We start from the raw sequence: 23,529 nt of genomic DNA on the forward strand, positions 1-23,529 counted from the left end.
AGTCTGACACACTACAAGCCTGAAATGCGAGAGACAGCAAACAAACCCATTGTTAACAAAGGCTAAAACGGTACACTGGAGGCGTCAATTGGATGTGTCAAAGACTTTGACACGTCTCTCAAACCTGGGTTCTATTTCGGAGCGTGGGTGCGCGGCACCAGGCACGTGCTCACATAGACATCAAAGGGGTCTTGAGCCCCTGCCCTTTTACTCGTCTGTAAAAGTGCCCTCTCCAGACCATGGATGTACTGAAGCACTTACTAGTTTCTAAGAAATGCAAAATGCCCCCTTCCCATTCAAGAGAATTGCCCTTTCCAAATTCGCCTGAACTTGAATTTTATGTTGAAAGAATTGACCCTTTGTCAGCCTTCTGATTGGTCCCTGACTGGCCAACGAGAAAAATCATTCTCTTTTGCTACCGGGGGTGGAGTTATGCAGTGGGACAAAGTCCACATTCTTCCATTAATATTAATGGCGAGAGTGTAGTTTTAAATTGATATATATATATATTTTTATTTAATTTTTTGCTTTGTCATGATAAATAGGAACATTTTGGAACAAAATGGAGTGAATACACAGTGAATATTTGTTGAAATGATAAAAAAAAAAACACTATGTGGATTACTAATCTTGCATAGACGTCTCCTGCTAGACACTGCATTGTGCGGTGATGCGTGGTACGGCCACGATGCGGTATGGCGCGGCGCGGTCATAGCGATTTCGATGAGTATAATGAATACGCTTCAAAAAACGAGTTCACATGAACGATATCGATGTAACTAAGATATTCGATTGGCTACATATATTTTAAATGGGCTGAATTACAATTAAAATAAATTTGGGCGAGGATATAGTTCCACAACTTCCTGGTCAGTGCGAGGCACCCAAGATGCACTGCGCTCTCTCTTTCTCTCTGTCCTCTGCCTGTTTCAGAGGATTAAACTAATTAAAACATGTATTTTCAGGGGAAAACCCCTGTTTTGCAATGTAACTACTGTCATTTTTAGTTCCTTTTTTATTAATATCACGTAGATGTTTTTCTTTTGGTACTTTAAATAGCAATAATGAGGCTATGAAAAATCTTTTTTCCCCCATTCACTTCCCATTATAAAAATATTCTTCCCTGGCTTTGTTGTCCCACCTAGTAACAGAGCGACATGGGGTGGGACTTGACAAAGAGTGCTTTAATCTTGACTCAACTTAGTTGAGTGCTTCATCGCGCACCAAACATAGACAATCTCCAAGCTCACAACGTGACGTGTTGTGAGCTTGGAGATTGTCCATTTTTGGTATTTTCACCAAAACTCTTTTTATTGCAAACTTCGTCACTGACACTATCAGTCTTAAGATCAGTGGTGTAAAGTAACTAAGTACATTTACTTAAGTACTGTACTTAAGTACAGTTTTGAGGTATTTGTACTTTACTTGAGTACAGTACAGTTCCAGTTGTCAGTACTTTTACTTCTACCCCACTACATCTCAGAGGCAAATATTTTACTCAACTACAATTATTTGAAAACTTGAGTTCCTAGTTACTTTGCAGATGTATTAAATGATTATATTATTAAACATACATTAATCCACTTTAGCCCTATTTTATACCTAGGCTATTTGAAAATAGACGATCTACAAGCTCACAACGTGTCGCATCCGCGACGAGTTGTGAGCTTGTTATAGCTTGTTATAGCTTGAGCTTGTTATAGCTCAACAGTAAAAGTTACATTGAGCCTAGGTACCTGGACCGCTAGGCCAACGGTCCAGGCACCTATAAGCTCAAAGCCTGACAGCATGTTGAGGGTTCGAGTCCTGTCCCTGACTGCCTTTGCAGCATGTCACTCCCCATTTCCTGTCAGCCTACTGTCCTATAAATAAAAGCCCAAAAATAGATCTAAAAAATAGGGATGGTCCGATCAGGTTTTTTGGAACCGATCACCGAGCACCGATCACAAAAGTTTGATCACCCGATACCGATCAATCACCGATCCGATCAAGTTATTATTTATATATTATTTATATTTTCTAAATGTTAATGTTTTAACTTTAATTAATTAATTCACTCATGAATTCATTTATGTATTTGCCTTATAGTTATTTACCAGCATTACTATGTATTTATTATCATAGCAGTAACTAATTATTCCTTCAGCACTGTGGAAATCAATACCCCAAAATGGCCTCAAGTGGGCATACTGAACGGCTGGTTGATCGGATGCACCGATCGGATCGGATCGGTGAATTTACCTTTTGATCTAAACCACCGATTATCGCCGATCACGCTTTGATCGGCCCGATCCGATCCATTGCCGATTATCGGTAACATCTCTAAAAAAAAAATATATATATATATATATATATATTATATATTTTAGCTCTTGCATGGGAGAGTACCCGGGCTCAGTTCACGGGTAGGGCATGAAAGTTAAGAAATACAGTTCTGAGAATTTTTTCTGTGTAGGCGAATTCAGCGGGACAAAGTTACTACAGTAGCTGCAAAGGGACTGACTTGTTAAAAAACAACCAGATGACATTTTAATCTAGTAGGAACAGATGAATGCACAGTCATTATGTTTAAGTCATTGGCGAGTGGGCCAAGAATAAGCATAAGGATAATAAACTTCAGTTTTTCGGAGGAGGAAACCATCTGCTCTTCGACTCAACATTTTAACTAATTAATTCCATGCCATCTAAAACCTTTATAATGCATGAATATACAGTACTTTATGTAAGCAGTGGGTTGCTTTGTAATAAATATGTGGTTTTGATGGGGGGTCACCAGCCATAAGTCACTTCACTGAAGACGAATTAGTATGACTATGTTTCAATATTAAAACTGTAACGCTATTTGTCATGGAATTATAACATTTTATTATCTATCTATAAATGCGACAAATCTCTGTCTGTCTGTCTGTCTGTGTGTATGTAATCCGTGTATCTCGAGAACCGTTCGTCCCACCGGCTTCAGATTCGGCACGCCGTTCCCCGCCGCGGCGCGGAGTGCAGTGCCGGGCCTCGACCCGACCAGACGCACGTTTTTTCCGAACCGGCGCAAAACGTTCGGAATCTCCTTATGCGGAGCTGATTGTTGACATAAGGCTGTTCCGGAGGAAATCTGCGCAAGCGCTGACTCATTGTGACATCACTTCATAAAAGGCTCTGACATCACGTACGCCACATGAGTCAACAAAAAATCTCTGTGAATGTGTATGTATGTATGTAATCTGCGTATCTCGAGAACCGTTCTTCCCACCACCATAAAAGGACACAGACAGACAGATACAGAGATCTCCATATATGGGCATAAAACGGACGCAAATAGACAGATATCTCCATATATGAGCATATATGGGCATAAAATGGACCCAGAACTATATCTGCAGTGATCTCCATATATGGACATAAAATGGACGCCGACAGACAGATACAGATATCTCCATATATGGGCATAAATGGACACAGGCAAACAGATGGTCAAAACGGGTCCTATGACAACAGGTATAATGGGGTTTGCATTAAAGGGCGGGGCATTCATTCCCTATTTATATCGTTCCCGAGTTGGCCAGGTCGCCGACTAGACGCTGGGCCGCCCGAAGGGCGGCCCAGCTTCTAGTCCTACTAATAAATTACTGAATGTCTGTCTGTCCGATGTCTGTCTGATATACACGCATGCTGACATCACTGATACTAAACGGTGCCCAAATTTGGAGATGACTGACATCACTGATACCACCGCCATGGTAATAGCCGCATGTTGAAACAGTGCCCAAATTTGGAGATGACTGAAATCACTGTTACATCTGGGTTCTCCAACATTACTTCTGAGACTCCTACATTCAATATACTGTACACACCCTGTTAAGAACGTTTCGTTGCCAAGCTCAACGTTGGGCATTTAGACCTATACATGGAGATATGGAGCGAACCTGTTTGGCCTAACATGGAGATGTGGAGAACACTACATATGGAGATAGTCCATTCCATCATGTCATATGGGACTACTGCCATAGACAGTAGCCATTTGTTAGGCTGGAGTCAATGGCAACCAGGTATGAACGGCATACGTGTCAGACTGACGTCACCAATATGATGTCAGATGAACGTATATAAACCGGCTTCCCACCGAGATTGGGCCAGATTCCAGAGACTCGACTCCAGTTGACCACAGGAAGAATCACTAAGCTAAGCATAAAACTCACTAAGCTAAGCACAGCACTCTCGATAGACCCCAGTAGAGAAATATACCCAAAGGGATAGGACGGGCTAGGTATTGAAAGAGTCCTAACAGACATTCGTCAGAGGTTCTGCCGGAGAGAAACGAACTTGCGTCAGAGCCAAGGCCGAGCTCTACTTCACACCCCATAACCCAAACAGCACATAATTCTGAGCATATATGTTCAAAGGGGCAAGCACTAGTTTAACTTGATTATTATAATAATTTAATGTCATTTGAAATTGGGGCTTTGGGCACCCCCTGGTCTAGCGGTCCAGGTGCATACCACATGGGTTCGAGTCCCGTTCCCGACGACCTAGGCTCCTTGTCTCTCCCCATCTCTCCCCCTCTTTCCTGTCAATCTTCACTTGAACCGTCAATAAAGGCAGAGAAGCCAAAAACAAAACTTAAACGAGCACAGGTCTCCACCAGGCCACACAAATCGGCCTGTTATAGCGCCACCATGAGGCTGATTTAAAAAATGTGGGGCAGAGGTTCTGAATTAGCATCCAGGGAGTGTGTGTGCTCAGTTTGGCAGCGATCGGGCCAACGGCGCCGGAGATTAGCTGGTAACAACCAGGCCACACAAATCGGCCTGTTATAGCGCCACCATGAGGCTGATTTGAAAAATGTGGGGCAGAGGTTCTAGATTGGCATCCAGGGAGTGTGTGTGCTCAGTTTGGCAGCGATCGGGCCAACGGCGACTGAGATTAGCTGCACACAAACTGCGAGGACACACGGACACACGGACGGACGCACGGACGGACGGAGGGGAAAACATACTCTCCCTCAGCCTTCGGCTGGTGGAGACAATAAAGAAAGAAATTGGGGGTTCATGAAAGGGTTTGAAAACAACTGTGCTACAGTAAATCCCTCAATGGATGGGCTTGTTGATATCTACATACAATCAGTATTATCGGACTCCTGGTGTCAGGATCTGAAACATGTTTATCTAGGGCTGTCACGATTATGACATTTTACATGACGATTAATTGTCACTCAAAAATAATTGCGATTAACGATTTAATTGTGTTTTTGTAGTTGACAATTACATTTCTGTTTGGTTGTAGGCTTTGAAGTTGCACATGGCAGATATGACACGTAACCCAAATATACAAAGAAAAGAAGGACATATTTGACAACTTTACACTTTAAAAAGAACATTGATAGTGGAAATAGCCGATCTACAAGCTCACAACGTGTCACATCGCAACGCGTTGTGAGCTTGTAGATCTGCTATTTCCACTATTTTTTTTAATGTTTGAAAATATAAACCTTTTTCATCATGTAAACGATTATGACGATTATCACAAAATAATTGTGTTTATGTCAAATAATTGCGATTAGACCATTATGTAATAATTGCGACAGCCCTATCTATGTTTATCAATGGATTTAGTGTGTCAGGCCAAATCTCATGCTGCACAGCTATGATCCCACAGTGGTGTAGGTTACATAGCAGCTGACACTGTTGAGGACTAGCAACAGCTCCTGTTTCATTTGCATATTTCTGACAGCAGCCTAGTTACACACCTCCAAGTCACCACACTTTACCATAATCTCAGAACCAACACATTAAAGCAAGCAGCTGGGGAAAAAAAGGCATTCCAAAATTCCATCCTCAAATAATAAATGAATTAATTAAAGCTTCATGTGTGTCATCCAACTGGAAGCTTAACAAGCTCCAGTTGGGCCGCTCTTCACAGCGCTTGACATTCCCCGCGGAGTCCGCCTTGCCCCATTCAAAGTCCCCATTTAGCACAGCAGGAAAGCAGAAAGCGAGTCTAGACTTTCATCCGGGAAACCGTAGACAGATGTATGACAACTAAAGCACCCCCCTCCTCGTCTGAGGGTCCGACAGACGTCAGCGTGTGACTGACGCAGGCGAAAACGCGAGGCATGCCATGTGACTTTCAGGGCGTTACAACATAAACACTCCTCTAATTAGCTATAGACACATTTCCAGACAATATCACACTGATATGAATCAGAATGCGGTGCAGGCCGAGGCCAAAAGAACCCGACCGCTCATTAGATGCAAAAAAAAAGTGGTCAGACTGGTCACAGAACTCATGTGTAAAAATGCATCCCATGAAACTTTCAGATGGTGTTTCCTCGGACAGTATGGAAGACAGTATGTTTACTGTGAACTCTCGCCCTTGAAATATAGCCTATACCTTGGTTTATGTTGTGTGTAAACAATTAGAGCAATTTTCAAAGCAGTTGTCAGACTGCCTGATCTCGCAGCTGTATCCACTCAAACCTAATTCACGCTCGGCCGCGCAAAGGTCTTACAGGAGAACGCGATGTGAGCTTGTATGTCAGGTGAAGTATATAATATGTCTCGCTAGGAGCATCTCACAAGCCAACACTCAAGAGGAGGTTGAATGAACAGAAACGGATGCTCCGCAAAGTCTGGCGGATTGATAACATGATGCCGGCACCTGCGCGTGCAGCCTCAATGTTTGTAAACAAGAAATCCGCCTGTACTGGTACATAATATCATGGGTCATCATCGTCAATGCTCGGCGCTTACCTATGTACTGGTTCCATTCAGGGTCCAGGTCAGCTTGGTTGGCCAGGCAGCCCTTCATGACGTTCAGACAGTAGTTCTTACAGGGCTTAACTGCTGGCATGCCCTGGCAGAAGGGGCAGTACAGCATCTTGGTGAGTGCTCTGATGCATGCTGGGGTGCTGCTCACCTGCAGGGAGCAAACAGTGCGAGAGCAGCCGTCACTACTAATTAATTACTGATTTATATACTGATGTTTCCTGTTGAGATTGGCACATTTCGCCCAGGTTTTTTCATCTCACTCACGTCACTTTGTCTGCTGACCTCCCTCAGCAACGAAATAAACAGAAAATAAACAGAAATTAAAATAAAACACTTCACAGGAGGCAAGTAGTGATCATCACCCCATGATGTGCACTGCAATGTAGTTTCAAATGCACTACATTGCAGGTGCTTTTTGAGAGTGAAAAAATAAGAAGACACGTGTGACATGTGTGATCTGGGGGGTCCGCATCAATATGCAGACGAGCCGGTAATCCGACACTAAAACTAACCCTAACTCTAACCCTAACCCTAAACCTAACCTCAGTAACCGTGACGAGTAACTAACCTGCCGACGCTAGTCGGAACAGCGTCCCGTCAGCATATTGAGCGGACCCAGGAAATGTGCCAATCTCAACAGGAAACAACGGTACATGTTTGCGTGTAGAGATTAATCGGTAATCATATCGATATTGGCCGATGTTGGCCTTAAAATGCAATATCGGTATCAAACCAATCAATATTGGTTTTAGACAGTATTTTATTTTATAATAATTAGGTTGGAATATATATATATTTTTTAAAGACTGAAAAATACTTTTGTGTTGATGAAGGCTGCAGATTCTATCAGTGTTTTCTGGGGAAGCTTTCAAAGGGGTCAACAAGTTGGAACATTTTTAAATAAAAATACTACATTCAAGCTGTTGATGTTGGGATATGGGCCAATTATTTCAATAACGGTGCATAGTCCTAGTTTTGGAATAAAGAGGAATTGCTTTTTGCATATGTCTTTTTCAGAATGGACAAAATGATAACTATGTTTTTCCCTATTTGTGTGCCATGTATTACACTGAAAATAGGGTCCCATCCTCTTTTACAGTACACTTTAAGACATAATAAGACATAATAAGACAGAATAAAGCCATAAAAAGAAATAATGTGTTGGTAATTAGAGCTAATATATTTTATTAGACAGAAACAAAGACAGAATAGTAGAAAGAGCGAATACATTCTCTGGCACCGTCACCTGCCGCGGAACTGCAGCGGCAGACACTGCCGCACGACCGCTAGTTCGACCAGCAGTCGCACTGCATCGCCGGCGATAGGACCAGCAGTCCCGCCAGTAGGACCGGCGGCCGCCGCACGGACCGGCAGGTCCCGTAGCGGTAAACTGCCCGTCCGTGCGGTGGTGGCTGAGACAGAATAGCAGAAAGCGAATACATTATCTGGCACCGGTATCGCTGGTAACTGCCGCGGCAGCCACCACCGCACGGACGGGCGATGCAGTGCGACTGCTGGTCGAACTAGCGGTCGTGCGGCAGTGTCTGCCGCTGCAGTTCCGCGGCAGGTGACGGTGCCAGAGAATGTATTCGCTCTTTCTACTATTCTGTCTTTGTTTCTGTCTAATAACATATATTAGCTCTAAACCAACACATTATTTCTTATTATGGCTTTATTCTGTCTTATTATGTCTTATTATGTCTTAAAGTGTACTGTAAAAGAGGATGGGACCGAAAATAGCTGATCTCATAACGCCTCGCAGGCACTGGCACACTGTGTTGTGAGCTTGTTGATCTGCTATTTTCAGTGTGTGACATCGGCATGCAACCAAGTATGATCATCCTTTAAGAGCGTGAGAGCAGATTCCCTGAAATAAGATAAGAATAAGATTCCCTGAAATCTCATTACAGTTTACAGTTTAGGCATTTAGCAGACGCTTTTAATCCAAAGCGACTTACAATAAGCAGATAATACATCACTATAATAAACAAGATAATATGTCAGAACATCAGCAACAATATGACAAATGCATATGAATATCAATCTAAAAAAACAATATAATAATACGATATAATAAAATCAATCAAAAAAACAATATAATCAGTAAAGAAAAAAGTTCTAATAAACCTAAAAAACAAATGCTAACTAGCTTCATGTATTGTCATTGAGTGTTTCAGGTGTGCTATGGGTTTAGGTGGAGTCTGAAAAGGTGAGTCTTCAGTCCACGGCGAAAGCTAGCGAGTCCGTTGTTCTAAGTGCGACAGGGAGTTTATTCCACAGCTTGGGGGCCAGGAGGGCAAACTGTCTCGGATGAGTGGATTTTTGTCCTGGGGTTTTTAGCGGGGGTTCTGTCAGCATCCCTGTGTTAGCTGATCTAAGTGAACGGGTGGGGGTGTAGGAGTTGATCAGGTTTTGGAGGTATGGAGGAGCCATACCTTTGGCTGCTTTGAAGGTCAGCATCAGTGTTTTTATCCATTTCACAATGGCTTACAACAGGGGTCTTCAACGTTTTCAGGCAAAGTACTCCTTAACAGAGCGGAAGATACAGCACTACATATTGTATAAAATTGAGTTGCAGATTTTCACACATTTAACCACTTAAATCATTGATACTTAGTAAACTTGACCTTTCCCTCTGTACTTGGTCTGCTCTTTTTTACCTCTACAACAAACCTATTTGCCGAAAATAGTCGATCTACAAGCTCTCAACGCCTCGGGCTGCGAGGCCTTGAGAGCTTGTAGATCTGCTATTTTTGTCCAAAGTTCTCCTCAGAGCATAGGGATGCGAGGGTTCAAGTACGGGTTAAAATAATTATCCTATCACACAAGGATTTGGTGGCCCCCACTGTAGTAACTCTGAGGACCCCCTTTTTGCCGTAGAATCCCACTTTATTCAGTGGCATTTATATGAATACATTTTCATGCAACATATTGGAGATCCACTGCCTGAGGATCACAGCACAAGCAACAGAAAAGAACTCTCCTCAGGCTAGACTCAGTTTAACCCATTAAGACCTGAAGCCGACTCTAAAAATGTCTTCTAAATCCTAACAGTTTTCTGTTATATCAGTGTTGCTCAAACTCTTCCATGTCAAGGACCCCCCAAATGATATGGGCCGAACCCCATCTAAAACTTGCTTGTTACAGGGACCCCCAGATGCCCCAGATTTGAGAAAAATATTGCTTTAAAAGTATATAAATATTCAAAGATTTGCATTTTTCTTTCAAAATCGTGCAGATCTACAAGCTCATAGCGTTGCACGCAGTGACACACTATATGAGCGTGTATATCTGCTATTTTAGAATAGCCAAAGTATAAAATAAAAGTGGTTGCAATAATGGCACAGTGCTGTTGGCTTCATGTACATATGTGTCATACCACAAACTGCATTGCACACATCAGAAATAAAGAGAAATACGCAGGCAGCTATTTCTTTTGTCAATAATTCAAATGTCCACACAGTTCAGATGTACTGTATGAAGCCAAACCTCCTGGGTAAGAGCTAATGGCTTTTTCTGTCCTCCACGCACCAGCACAGACAGGCAGTCTCATTTTCACCTTCTCTACCAGACCACGTATCCTATCACTCCCTATATTGCATGTGTATACCGCACTGCTTGTGTGTATGCCTCATTATGTGTTCATACTAAAATGAATAGATATCACATTTTTATTTTAGGAATCTATTCACGGAGACGATGAAAAAGGAAAACAAAAAGAAAAACAAAACGAATGGTGTGCTCAGTAGAGTGCAAATCCTCAGCAGCAGTATTGCCCTAATAATAATAGAGTTGATAGAGATGTTGGGTGTGTTTTGTGGGGTTGAATAATTACTTGATCGACAAACTAGCAGTCGATAATCTACACACAGCCATAAAAGTAGCATGGCATTTGATGACTATAGGGAGTAGGGATGTCAAAAAAGGCATCGTTTTGCAACCGGTTAGCCAACTCAAAGCTGGCATCATTTTAATTAAAGGTTATAAAAAAGTTTTTTTTATGAATGGTGTTGCCTGAGACTGAAATAACAGTTATGATGATCCACGTAACCAAGTGGAGCAGTTCATTCACTGCGCAGAATGAACTTTGATCAGAATGGCACGGCAGACATTTATTTAGGCTCCTTTAATAAAAAATATGATGTCATAGTCTGCGCAGTTCAACTGCGGTAGGCAGCCTACCCAGCTTTACTCTACCCAGAAGTTTAACATGTGAACATGTTCTGGTGTCTGACTGTTAAGCATAAGGTTGACTGCTGTGAACAGCATGCACATTCCCTACGGACAGCCCTGCATCCCCAGATACCCAGATAGTCTGGGAGGATACAGCCATATGGGGAAACAGAGGCTGTTAACTTCCCACCTTTCTAATGCAATGGTTCTCAAAGTGGGGTCTGGACTCCGGAGACCCCCCCAGGGGTCCATGATGGGGTTACAGCTAAATTAGTCACAATATATCATTCACACCCTGACACATTGTGAGAAAAGTTTTATAATTTTTTTGTGAGAAAAGTTTTATAATTTTTTGGTGAGAAATGTTTTATAATTTTTTTACGAGTTTATGATTTGTTTAACACAGAGGTCTGTTCTTATGGGGGTGCCTGGCACAAACAACTTTTAAATGGGGGTTCGCAGCCGGAAATATCTTGATTTGGGGCTCCTTGAGATGAAAAGGTTTGAGAACCACTGTTCCAATGGACTCATCTCCATGGCTGTGGACTTTGGAGACTCGGAAGCAGCCCTCTACTTCGCTTACTTCTCAATTGTTTACTTGCCCTGGCCTGGATTAATGTAGAGGAGTTCTTCATTGCGTCCCCATCATTGTGTAATTAATCAGATGAACGGTGCTTGTATTTTAACCACTTAAACCCTATACTTGGTTGACCCGTGTCCCTCAGAGCTCTGTACTAGAGACTGTCTTTGCTGAAATCTATCTATCTACAAGCAAAATCTAGCGGATTTGTACAAGCTCACAAGGTGCTGCAACACAACACCCAGAGCTTGTAGATCATCTATATTCTGCAAAAGCTTTCCCCTAGAATACGGATACTGGGGTTTAAGTAACCTTGCGTCACCAGCCTTTCCACTACGGAGGAAAGCCTGGCATTCGTTCCAAACTGGATCCGGTAAAAAAAAAAAAAAAAAATGTGTTCCGGTTGGCGTTGCATTATTTTTGTTCCCCACATAATGCGAATCAATTAGTTTAGTCTTAGAATAAAAGATGGACATACCAAACCAGTAAGACTCCCTAAAACGGGAGATAAGCGACCGTCAGGTTGCATACACAAACTTTGGAAGGCAATGGTAGCCAATCAGGAGGGAATATGGGAAATGGGACAGATCCATGTTGATGACATGACTTTAGAGATACTGTGTACCGCTTTGCGTGATTTTAGGGCAAAATCTGTAGGAGCAGTGTCCAAAAATGTGTTTTTAAAAAATCGGCCAGATGGTGGCGCTAGATGGGACAGATGCATTTTGATGACATGACTGTAGAGATACTGTGTATCGCTTTGCGTGATTTTAGGGCAAAATCTGTAGGAGCAGTGTCCAAAAGTGTGTTTTGCAAGAATCGGCTTCATGGTGGCGCTAGAAGTGTGAGAAATGTGATTTGGCAGTGTGTGTGCAAAGTTTAGCATGGATCGGGGCAACGGTGGCGGAGATATGAGTAGGGCAAAAGTGAGACGTGTGACAGACAGACAGCCGGTGGAGGTTTTGATAACCATTATTATATCAAAAGAAGCAAAACCATTATACCATACTAAATACATTTTACACTAGGGGAATCATTTTGGAGATGCACGGCACCGGAGGTTCCGGTCACCTGATGACGTAAGGTTATTTTCGCTCCGATCGGATCAGAAACCCAAAAATGGTATTGATCCCAGGACTTGGGTTTAAAACCGGGAAAGCATCTGTGTCACATACCGGTATAACCACTTTAACCATTACTTTTTATACTTTGGCTATTCAAAAATAGCAGATATACAAGCTCATAGCGCGGCACTCTGTGTCGCGCTATGAGCTTGTAGATCTGCTATTTTTGAAAACACGTGAACATTTTGTGCAAAACTTTAAATATATATTCTTCTAAAGTGAAAATCTTTAACTCAAATCTTTGCATAATAAATAGCAGATCTACAAGCTCATAGCGGGGCACCGAGTCCCTAGAACAAAAGATTTTGAGATGGGGTCCGTGGGAAAAAAATATATTATTGAGCACCACAGATAAAGAAACATACATTTTTCAGAAAACCATTAGGATTTAGAAGGCATTTTTTAGGTATGTAGAAGTATCCCTGCATGGGCAAGACACGTAACCCCAAGATGAAACTGAATTTACCCAGTGGAATTGTGATTGCAACTGTGCTCTGTGATTACAAATAAACGTAAAAATGACGTTGTCGTCGTTGTCGGAAATATTTTAGAATCGAGGTTCTTGGTCTACTGCCAACATGTGCAAAGAATGTGATGGAAATCGTCCAAGTAGTTTACGACATTAGCGCGCGCACACACACACACACACACACACACACACACACACACACACACACACACACACACACACACACACACACACACACACACACACACACACACACACACACACACACACACACACACACACACACACACACACACACACACACACACTTCTGGTGGAGATAGTCTAAATGCTCCTTAGTGGTACTGTATGTCTGATCCTAAAACAGTACTGTGCATTCCCTGCAGATAAACAAGGGGAATTATAATAGCTATCCAAATTATGACGACCTGCTATGGAAAGGAGAGGGGAGAACAACAACACGGATGGACATACACACATTGGTCTGGATGCAATTTCCTACGGGACATCATTGTCAAGCATTGTGATGATCAAAAATATCCCAAGATGCAGCTTTAAATTATTTAGATACTGACCATTGAACTTTCCGAATTTTCAGTGTCATTGTCACTTTGATAATCTTACTATATAATCAATATATAAATTTGCTCTTAGGACGATTAAAAGATTGTGTGAAAGCGTGCTGTATTCAAGACTGCTACCAATGCAGACGTTGTTATACTGGAAATATGATTCCTGTACAGCTTGTCTGAGAGAAGTATCCTATTCCCTACTGGTGTCAGCATTACGTTTAGAATACACTGTATAACTTACACATATTCAAAATCAGTTACAAGAAGACACAGCCCACAGTTTGAATTGAGAACAAATAGTCTCTTGTTGGACGAATCTAAGAGATACCTCGTGAACATCTTGCAAAAACCTATTTGAGACAGAGAAGAAATATTTGCAATGAGGGAGAAAGAGAGATGTCACGGTTCCAGGGTAAACTAAGAAATGAACCCAGAAAATGTGGGAAAAATGCTGGAAGAAAGCTTGGGCACAGTGTGAATTTTCACTCAAGTGATTCCTCACAGTCGGAATGTTTGATGTGACTGGACCCCTACTGTACCTCTCTCTCCCTCTGCCCACCAGTAAATATCTGCAAGACAGGAGTAAAGGCATTGTCTAATAGACTTTCCCGGACAGACATGCCACACAATCATCCTGAAGACAAATGGCTTGACTTGTCACTGCAGCCTGACTATTATTCATGCAGTGCTATGGCCAGGAACTCGTTCTAAAACACGTTTTCATGTGGCAAGATGGGGAAAGCCCCCCCTAAAGCCCATGTGAGTCTTTTGTTTGGAAAGATACAGTTAAAAGGATCCCTGGCTAATAAGCCTTATATGCCTTGCTTAATACATTATAATTGCCCTCTATAACTAACATTTAAAGCTATACTATGTAACTTTTTTTAATAAAACAAATCTTAAAGTTGTCCTAATTATTAAATCGCTAAAGTTTTAGATCACCCACTCTGTTCATTTCGGCTCCCAAAGCCTTTTCTTTATATGTGTTCTACTGAGCCCTGGTGGCCGTGACCGGGGCTGTTTTTCCCGGCAAAATTACGTCATATGCATCATTCTGTACACGTGTCTCTCTACCGGCCAATCAAAGCCCAGATCATACACTGCCGAGCTCTTCAGGAAGTACACTGCAGTGTTTACACTGGGCTAGGAGTTTAGCATGTAGCTCCCCAACCGAGGCTCGTAGAGGGACACGAAAGACCTCTATGGATAGGTCTCGGCGAGGCGAGGCGGACGCGGTGGTCTGAAGGCCCGGTCCGCGGCGAAAAACTGCCAAAAAAAGCAGACGTGACCGCGGTTTGCTAGTTGGGCAACTTACACAGTATAGCTTTAAGATGTTATACATTTAAAAACACCTGGAATATATTGTATTTGTTTTAGAAATGGTTTCACTCAATAGGGAAAACTGCCGTCGCAAGTTAAAATATTTAAAATATTGTTACAGTATTACTGTATGCTCATACATTTCATAGGACATAGGACAAATTACATCAACAACGTGTGGTCCCTATTGAGTTGAACATTTATTATTTCTAAAAGAAATACAATATTTACAGTCTTTTTAATTTTAGTTACAGAGGGCAATTATAATGTATTAAGGCATATGAACCTTATTGGCCAGGGATCCTTTTAAGAGAAATAATATTTAAAAGTATCAATACTGTAAAAGTAAAGTAAAAGTATCAATACTGCAATATAGAAATACGGTACTTTGTAGGCTGCACCCACACCAAAGTACCAATGAGAGTGCATTCCCCATTCCGCTAATGCATTTCAATGAGAATGGAGCGTTTTTTTTTTTTTGCAGAAATCCTCTACTGGCATGAAACCGCTCCATTCTCTTTGAAATGCACTGGCGGAATGGGGATTCCACCCTCATAGGTACTTTGGTGTGGGTGCAGCCTTAAAAGTAAAAGTCCGGAATTCAAAATGTACTTGAGAATGAAAGTATTGGCACAAAATATACTTAAAGTACCAAAACTAAAAGTACAAAATGTTTGAAAATAGTAGATTTAACACGTCGCGATGTGACGCGTTGTGAGCTTGTAGATTGGCTATTTTCTAATAGCCACCGTATAAAAGAGGGGTAAAGTGGTTTATGTATGTTTTATAATATTATAATGTATATCTGCAAAGTAACTAGTAACTTAAGTTTTCAAATAAATGTAGTGGAGTAAAAGCACAATATTTGGATCCGAGATGTAGTGGAGTAGAAGTAAAGGTATTAGAAATTGGAAATACTCAAGTACAAATACCTCAGAATTGTACTTAAAGGAGTAGTTCACCACTTTTCAACCTGTCTTCATATAATAGGTCCTCACTAATGTTCATGATAAAATATCACAATTTTTTTCTACTCTGTCCAAGTCTCCTAGGAGAGCTGTGGGAAGTTCAGAATCCATCGTCTTGTGACATCATCATTTTCCAAAAAAAAAGAATTTATCAATATTTTTGAAAAAGATATTTTGATTTTTATTATCGCGAGAACAATGGCTTCCACTTTAAAATTGCAACTTTTCAGGAATAGAAAGCCTGCAGTTTCTATAAGCTGGATTGGCAATCGATGATGTCACAAGACTATGGGTTTCAGACCTGCCCACAGCCCTCCTCTGAGAAAAAAAAAAAAAAAAAAAAAAAAGCTATTTTTGAGTGAGGACCAATTATATGAACATGTACTTAAAGAGTGCCCCTTTAAGTACAGTACTTGAGTAAATTAACTTAGTTACTTTACACTGAAAATCAGCAGATGTGCTGCACCATTATATGCGATTTGATGGATTTATTCTAAACGCAGAGTGTTTCACTCCAGAAGATACAGAGACACATTTGATGCTTCAATACCAGAAACGATCTTCTCGGCTAATTTGTAATCAATTAACTCTAATTGCCAGCATATTGTTGCCATGACTCCTTCAGTGCGCGCCTTCCAGACGCAACTGACACTCATAATGTAGCGCTTCCCTGATGAGCATTCATTTAATGGAACCAGAACCCATATGTTGCCATACTGTCTGCACTTTTGCCCCTGTCAAGTGAATTACTGTCTTCACTTGAGTATACTGACCATGAACTATGGAGATGTTGAGATAGGCTTGGGACAATAATCCATATAAATATTGTGATACAACACTTCCATGATATTTCAGCTATATACAGTAGCTATATCCATATTTAATATTCAGAAGAACTAATTTATTTTTTTACCCATATACTGTGTACTGTACATACACATATCATGCATAGTAAATATGAAACATGGAATTCTAGGCCATATACATGTCTATTTTCAAACCCGGGTCCACTCATCCACAGGTTAATATTGCAATATTTTGGCAGGACTACAGTACAATTATGGTTATTGCTTCAGGTACACGAGAACTAATTTAAAGACACTATTATAGGAACCAATAATCAAAATCTTTATCCACAGGCTTTGAAGCATGAGTGTAATGCTGTAGTGCAGTCGTTCCCAAACCTTTTAGCCCGTGACACAAAAGAGAAATTGTCCGGGATCCAAAATTAAGAAAATAGCAGATCTAGAAGCTCACAACATGGCGTGAACTTGTTTTCTAATTTATGGGATTTAAAAATCTGCTTTGATTTCTTCATGACATTTAATACTGGGGGAAAACAATCTATATATATATTTTTTAATTCATGAAAAAAAAAATGCTTTTTTGGGGGAATATGTTGGGCTGTCACAATTATTACATAATTGTCTAACCGCCATTATTTGACATAATCGCAATTATTTGACATAATCGCAATTATTTTGTCATAATTGTCATCATATTTTATACATGTTGAAAGATTATCATATTTTCAAACATTTTCAAAAATAGTGGAAATAGCAGATCTACAAGCTCACAACGCGTCGCATCTTGTAGATCGTCTATTTCCATTATCATGGTTCTTTTTCAACTTTCAAGTATAAAGTTGTCAAATATGTAAGTAATTTCTTTGTATATTTAGGTGATGTGTCATATCTGCCATGTGCAACTTCAAAGCCTACAAGCCAAACAGGAATGTAATTGTCAATGACAGAAACACAATTAAATCGTTAATGGCAATTCTTTGAGTGACAATTAATCGTCATGTAAAATGTCATAATCTTGTGACAGCCATAGGAATATGTTTTAATTTAACCCATTTAGAACGGGTACACATTTTGTGTATCATTATTTTATGCTTTAACTATTGAAAAATAGCAGATATACAAGCTCACAGCGCGGCACCGAGTGCCGCGCTGTGAGCTGGTAGATCTGCTATTTTTGAAAAATCGTGAAAAATAGAATTTTGACCCGATTCTGTCTTTTGAATCCTTCTAAGATTTTTTGAAAAACCTATGTTTCTATGTCAGCAATCTGGCTCGCCATTGTCAAAGAAAAGGACCTTTTCACTTAACTGGAGCTCAGTTAGTCTGTTCTTGAGAGACTACTATGTCAGTGGTGCTCAAACCTTTTCATTTGAAGGACCCCCAACATGATATGAATTTGGCCACGGACCCCCATCTCAAAATATTTAGTTCCAGGGACCACCCAGAAACAAAATTTGAGTTAGAAACGTTCGCTTTGAAAATACATATATTCAAAGATTTGCACACATTTTCACGACTCTTTTCAAAAATAGCAGATCTACAAGCTCGCAGCGCGCTGCGAGCTTGTATATCTGCTATTTTTCACTGGTTAAAGCATTCAATAATTCTAGGCCTAAATGGGTCTTCAAAACAAAATGTAGGAAACCAAAAAATGAAGGGGTCCCGAGTCGCGACCCACTGTTTTGGGAAACAGTGCTGTGGTGGCCATGCATGGGGTTTTGTCAGCGAGGAGACGCACCCTCCTGACATGTGTTTTTACTTCCTACAAGGCCCCTGGTGTTGTGTTGTTGTGTCTCCTAAGCTGTGAAAAGACATGATGTACTACAGCCGGCTACTGTAATTCAATAAACACCCTGGCAGCAATAAGCATGGATGTCACATCCCCACCGCGCGGGGCTCTGCCATAGACACCTCACGCAGAGTGTCTTGTTCCATTATGCTTATACCCAATCCCTCATGATGAGTTTAAACCCTGGGGGGATCAGAGGGGGCCGCCGTCTCAGACATATGACCTGTGTCTAAGGTCCTGCTTGAAATGTCAGAGGTGAGGCTGGGACATGGCCGGCTACCAGGAAGCCCCATGGTGTGACTCACTAAATGCATACTAACAACTCATCCTCGGGCCCGCTGCTCATAAATGACACTTACCACCAGCCCAGGGACGTGCTGGCCATTGGGAAAAGCGGGACAACTCCCGAACGGCCGGTTCATTCCCGGCCGGTCCAGACCGGCCATAGTAAAAATGGAAACCTTGTATCTCAAAGTTTCAAATTGTAAATTTTCTCGCAAAGCAAAGCCCTGCTTCATCATACAAGGCCGTCGCACAAAAGTAGTGAAAACAGCAGATCTACAAGCACACAACGCCTCGCGGTGCGAGGCGTTGTGTGCTTGTAGATCGTCTGTTTTCACTACTTTAAATCATTTTTTAAATGATAAATACAAAACAAACAGTTTTGGACATACAAGGTTTCCACCCGACAACAACGAGATATAACTCATGTAATTGGCCCACTGGCTTGTCACTTGTCATGATCTGAAATGGCAAATCTTTGAGTAGCAGCAGCGCTATCTATGGAGAGAGATCTCTCTCTATAGCGCACAATGAGGGCCTCTCCAACTCTTTTTCCTGGGCTGAATCAGGGGCCCAGCACGTCCCTGCACCAGCCGCCGCCACCGCCGCCACTACTGGCAAACAGGGGGGGCAACTGATACTCGGGGAGGGTGCAAAGAACATGTTTAGGGTGCAAAGGGTTCACCGTGGTGGAAAACCTGGCTTGGACCAACAGCTATGAGAAAGCATCTGATTACACAGCACATCTCTCCACAGTCATTTGGAGACCTTTTTCCATTTCTCACCCGGCGATGATTGATGATCCATCATCTCTTTATGGGCTTCTGTTTATAGAATATACGGTAGGACTATAAATATTTATCAGTGATGAAGGTGATGATCCCATTTAACTGATACCAATACAGCGGCGTGCGGGGAAAGCAGGCCGGCCGGGGGATTTATCTGCACAGAGGTCATCATCAGTGCAACAGCACTTTTTCCCTCCACCCACGAGAAGACATCTTTGAAAAAGAGCTTTCTTGTTGTTGATGATGACTAATTCCGAGGCCCATAGTCTCTAGCTTTGCCTTTAATCTTACTTTGCACACGATCAAATCTACACAACACTCCCAGGGCAGTGTGGTGTACTGCAGCACAGGGGTGTTGCACCAAATTCTGGGCCCTGGGTACAAGGATTCACTGCGGGGCCCCCAATGAATGTTCTTCATAGGGGGAGGAGGGGGTTGTTTAACCCATTTAGACTGGCAATGCATTATTACGAATTGTTTTGTGCTTTAATTATTGAATAGCAGATATACAAGCTCACAGCATGGCACCGAGTGCCATGCTGCGAGCTTGTAGATCTGCTATTTTTTTTAAAGCGTGAAAGTGTCTTTGAATATTTCAAAGGTTTTTTTGAAAAACCTATGTTTTTATGTCAGTGGTGCTCAAACCTTTTCATGTGTAGGACCCCCAAAATGATATGTATTTGGCAACGGACCCCCATCTCAAAATATTTAGTTCCAGGAACCTGCCAGAAGCCAAATTCGAGTTACAAATGTTTGTTTAAAAAATACATTTATTCAAAGATTTGCACACAGTTTCACGACTTTTCAAAAATAGCAGATCTACAAGCTCGCAGCGCGGCACCGAGTGCCGTGAGCTTGTATATCTGCTATTTTTCAAAGTATAAGATAATTAAGGCCCCTCCACCTTGGGCCCTACTCAGTCCCACTCCCACCCCCCTTGTGACGCCCCTGGTGTGGTGTACTGCAGCAGCAGCAGCAGCTGCTGTTTTGAGCGTACATCACATCAAACGGAATATCGAGGATACAGCACGATTAATGGCTTCTATATACCGGCTTAGCAAATATTAGCCAGTTGAGACACAAACATCCTCTGCAATTTCTCTCTCTTTAAAAAAAAATGTTTGTTTTGGAACTGTTTTGTTGCTTTACGTCAGATAGGTCAGTGTAGAGAGACAGGAAACGAAGGGCAGAGAGAGAGAGGAGAAACTCGAGAAAGATGCAAAAAAAACAGAAAAAACAGGGGTCGGATTTGAACCCGTGTCCTAACGCCCACAAGGGGCATAATTGGTGGACTGACTGACTCGAGCCACCAGGCAAAAAAGCCCATGTAGTTATTTTGTTTGCTCACTATTTCTTTTCTTTTTTTCTCTTCTATTTTCTATTTCCCAAACACCCCTCACTTTACCAGACAGCACTTGTAAAGTGCGGGAGCTTTCGCCTCAGCCGCCTGCAGACATGCACCGAGAGGACGCTGAAAACACACACAGCAAGTCACAACTATATCACGCAACGAAAAAACTGTTACGGCTGCAAACTCAGGTGAAACGTCAATCTCAACACCCAGAGAGAAAACAAACAAACAAACAAATGGAACATTTTCCTGTGGCTGTTGAAAATTATGTCGGCCACAAAGTAAATGGTTCATTTCACACGCTCCTCTTCTATGGGGCTACTCTGAAATAGTAATTGCGCATGGAATGAGATGAAACTAATCACACTGGTGTTGTGCACACTGCACTCCGGGTTGTATTGTTAGGCAAGAAAGAGGAATTGATTTGTGTCAGAACATTCCTTTTTAAGACACGATTCGATTGAGTGTTTGAATGAAAATGAAACTATCCTAACCGCTCCCAATTAACGTCATTAACCATGTCAGTTTGGGGCAGTAGATTTCGTGGCAGCAGTTTTAACTAGTTTAGCCTAGTAGGGTCCCATGTAACTGTTTGGTTGCCTATGCTGTTTTTAAGCCTTGTCTTTAAACCCTGCAGCACTTCGAGATGTTGCAAGAATGTAAAGTGCGTTATAAATAAAATGCATTTGTTATTATTATCATTATCATTATTATTATTACCTTAGATACTCTGTTGGCCACCTCTCGGCCTACGGAGAGCCCCTGGACAAACGTGCGTGCGGCGATGAACGCCCGGGTAACCTGAGCCTTGAGCTTCCTGGGCACGTCCCCAAAGGGCTTGAGCTGGTCAGTGTACTTACTGATACACTCCAGATAGTCCTCGGTGATGACATACTGGGAGTTGAGCAGCGTGAACATGCGCTCCAGCAGGCGCGACCAAAAGTCATTGAGCATCTCCTCCAGGTTGACGTTGCCGCCTGTGTAGTAGCGCTTGAGCTCGGCGAACAGGTTCTGGAAGACCTCCGAGTTCTGCATGTACGGCGTGCCGTACGTCCTCACGAACATCTCGTTCAGGGACCTCTCTGTGTTCTCCAGCAGCTCCAAGAAGAATTCTGCGTTCGAGAAAAGACATGTAAAATGCAATTATTTAAGAGGACTTTTTTCTTTTTCTTTTTTTGTTCTATATTATACTTCACTTCACTGACCTCCATGAGTCTATTACTAGACCAGTTCCTTTTTCCCCTCTAAACCAAATATATTTGCCAAATTCTGCCCATCGACAAGCTCACAATGCGTTGCGTTGCAGCATATTCTGAGCTTGTAGATCTGCTATTTCCGCTGAATGTTTGACCCCAGAATAGGGATGCCAGGGTTCATGCGATTAATTCTGTTTATGTTGTCTTTATATAATACTGTAATATAAGACAGTGGTTCTCAAAGTGGGGTCCATGGTCCCCCATGGGGCCTTTAGGGAATTTGTTAATATTCATGAGTTTCACTAATTAACTAATTAACTACGCCAATCAGACAAACACCTGTGTTGGTCCCCAACATGGCAGGTGTAGGACTACATCTACAACTCTAAACAAAATCCATTTAACCACTGTAAACCTATATACAGTGGATATTTGAAAATAGCTGACCAACAAGCTCACAATTGGTTGCACTGCGTCACAATGTGAGCTTGTAGATCTGACGATCTTGGAAACATTTGAAACATTTTGAGTATGTCTTATGACATTGTAAAAAAAAAAAAAGAGTACAAAATATGTTCAGATGGGATTCATTTGGGGATCCTTGACATCAAGAGGTCTGAGAACCATTGATAAGATGCATGCTAACATACGGACAGGCTCATGGTGCTGTAAAGGGACAAAGTTAGTGATTCAGTGCTTGATGCCTATTTAAAGAAGTCTGCATTATTGCTTTCCCCCAAGTAAATAAACACAAGCAAAAGTAGATAAACAATTAGAGGCACAATGTTGATTTAATTTTGAAGAGCTGTACTTTCTGCTTCCAATGCACCAGATTTTAAATGGCAATGGAAACCATCCAGTATTGTGATGCAGGGTTGTAGATTCTATTATTCAAGACGTCAACGCACATTCAGCACAGTATACACTACAGTATAGGTCCCTATGCAGATGGTATAAAGTTGTGAGCTAGAGAGCGAAATAGTTATGCTTTGACCAAAGATGAACTGCTACTTCACATCTAGAGGTTTTATTGGCTTCTGTCCACATGTATCATTCCAGACACGTACCACTTATTGTTTACTGTATATGACCCCAGACGGCTCCCCAGAAATGGGTATGAGCAGGGGCGTCACAAGGGGTAGGAAAGTGGGACTGAGTTACCAGGGCCCAAGGTGGAGGGGCCCTAGTAACTTTAGCTATTGAAAAATCGAAGATATACAAGCTCACAGTGCGGCACCAAGTGCCGCGCTGCGAGCTTGTAGATCTGCTATTTTTGAAAAGTTGTGAAAATGTGTGCAAATCTTTGAATATGTATTTTTTAAGCAGACATTTGTAACTCAAACTTTGCTT

The 23,529-nt window shown here is 41.7% G+C and overlaps 1 protein-coding gene across 1 annotated transcript in view; it reads right to left on the reverse strand.

Moving 5' to 3' along the window:
* The window catches only part of LOC308307873 (glypican-6-like), a gene marked incomplete at both ends in the record, with an annotated part of 162,731 nt that overhangs the window by 72,553 nt on the left and 66,649 nt on the right, over positions 1–23,529 (reverse strand). Inside the window, 2 exons of the mRNA XM_080753192.1 lie at positions 6,744–6,909; positions 21,704–22,095. Of these exons, the coding sequence (XP_080609318.1) occupies positions 6,744–6,909; positions 21,704–22,095 (558 nt within the window). The remainder of the gene's footprint in view (positions 1–6,743; positions 6,910–21,703; positions 22,096–23,529) is intronic.

Source organism: Nannobrachium achirus, assembly GCF_963921795.1.
Source record: "Nannobrachium achirus genome assembly, chromosome: 22".
Lineage (NCBI taxonomy): Eukaryota > Metazoa > Chordata > Actinopteri > Myctophiformes > Myctophidae > Nannobrachium > Nannobrachium achirus.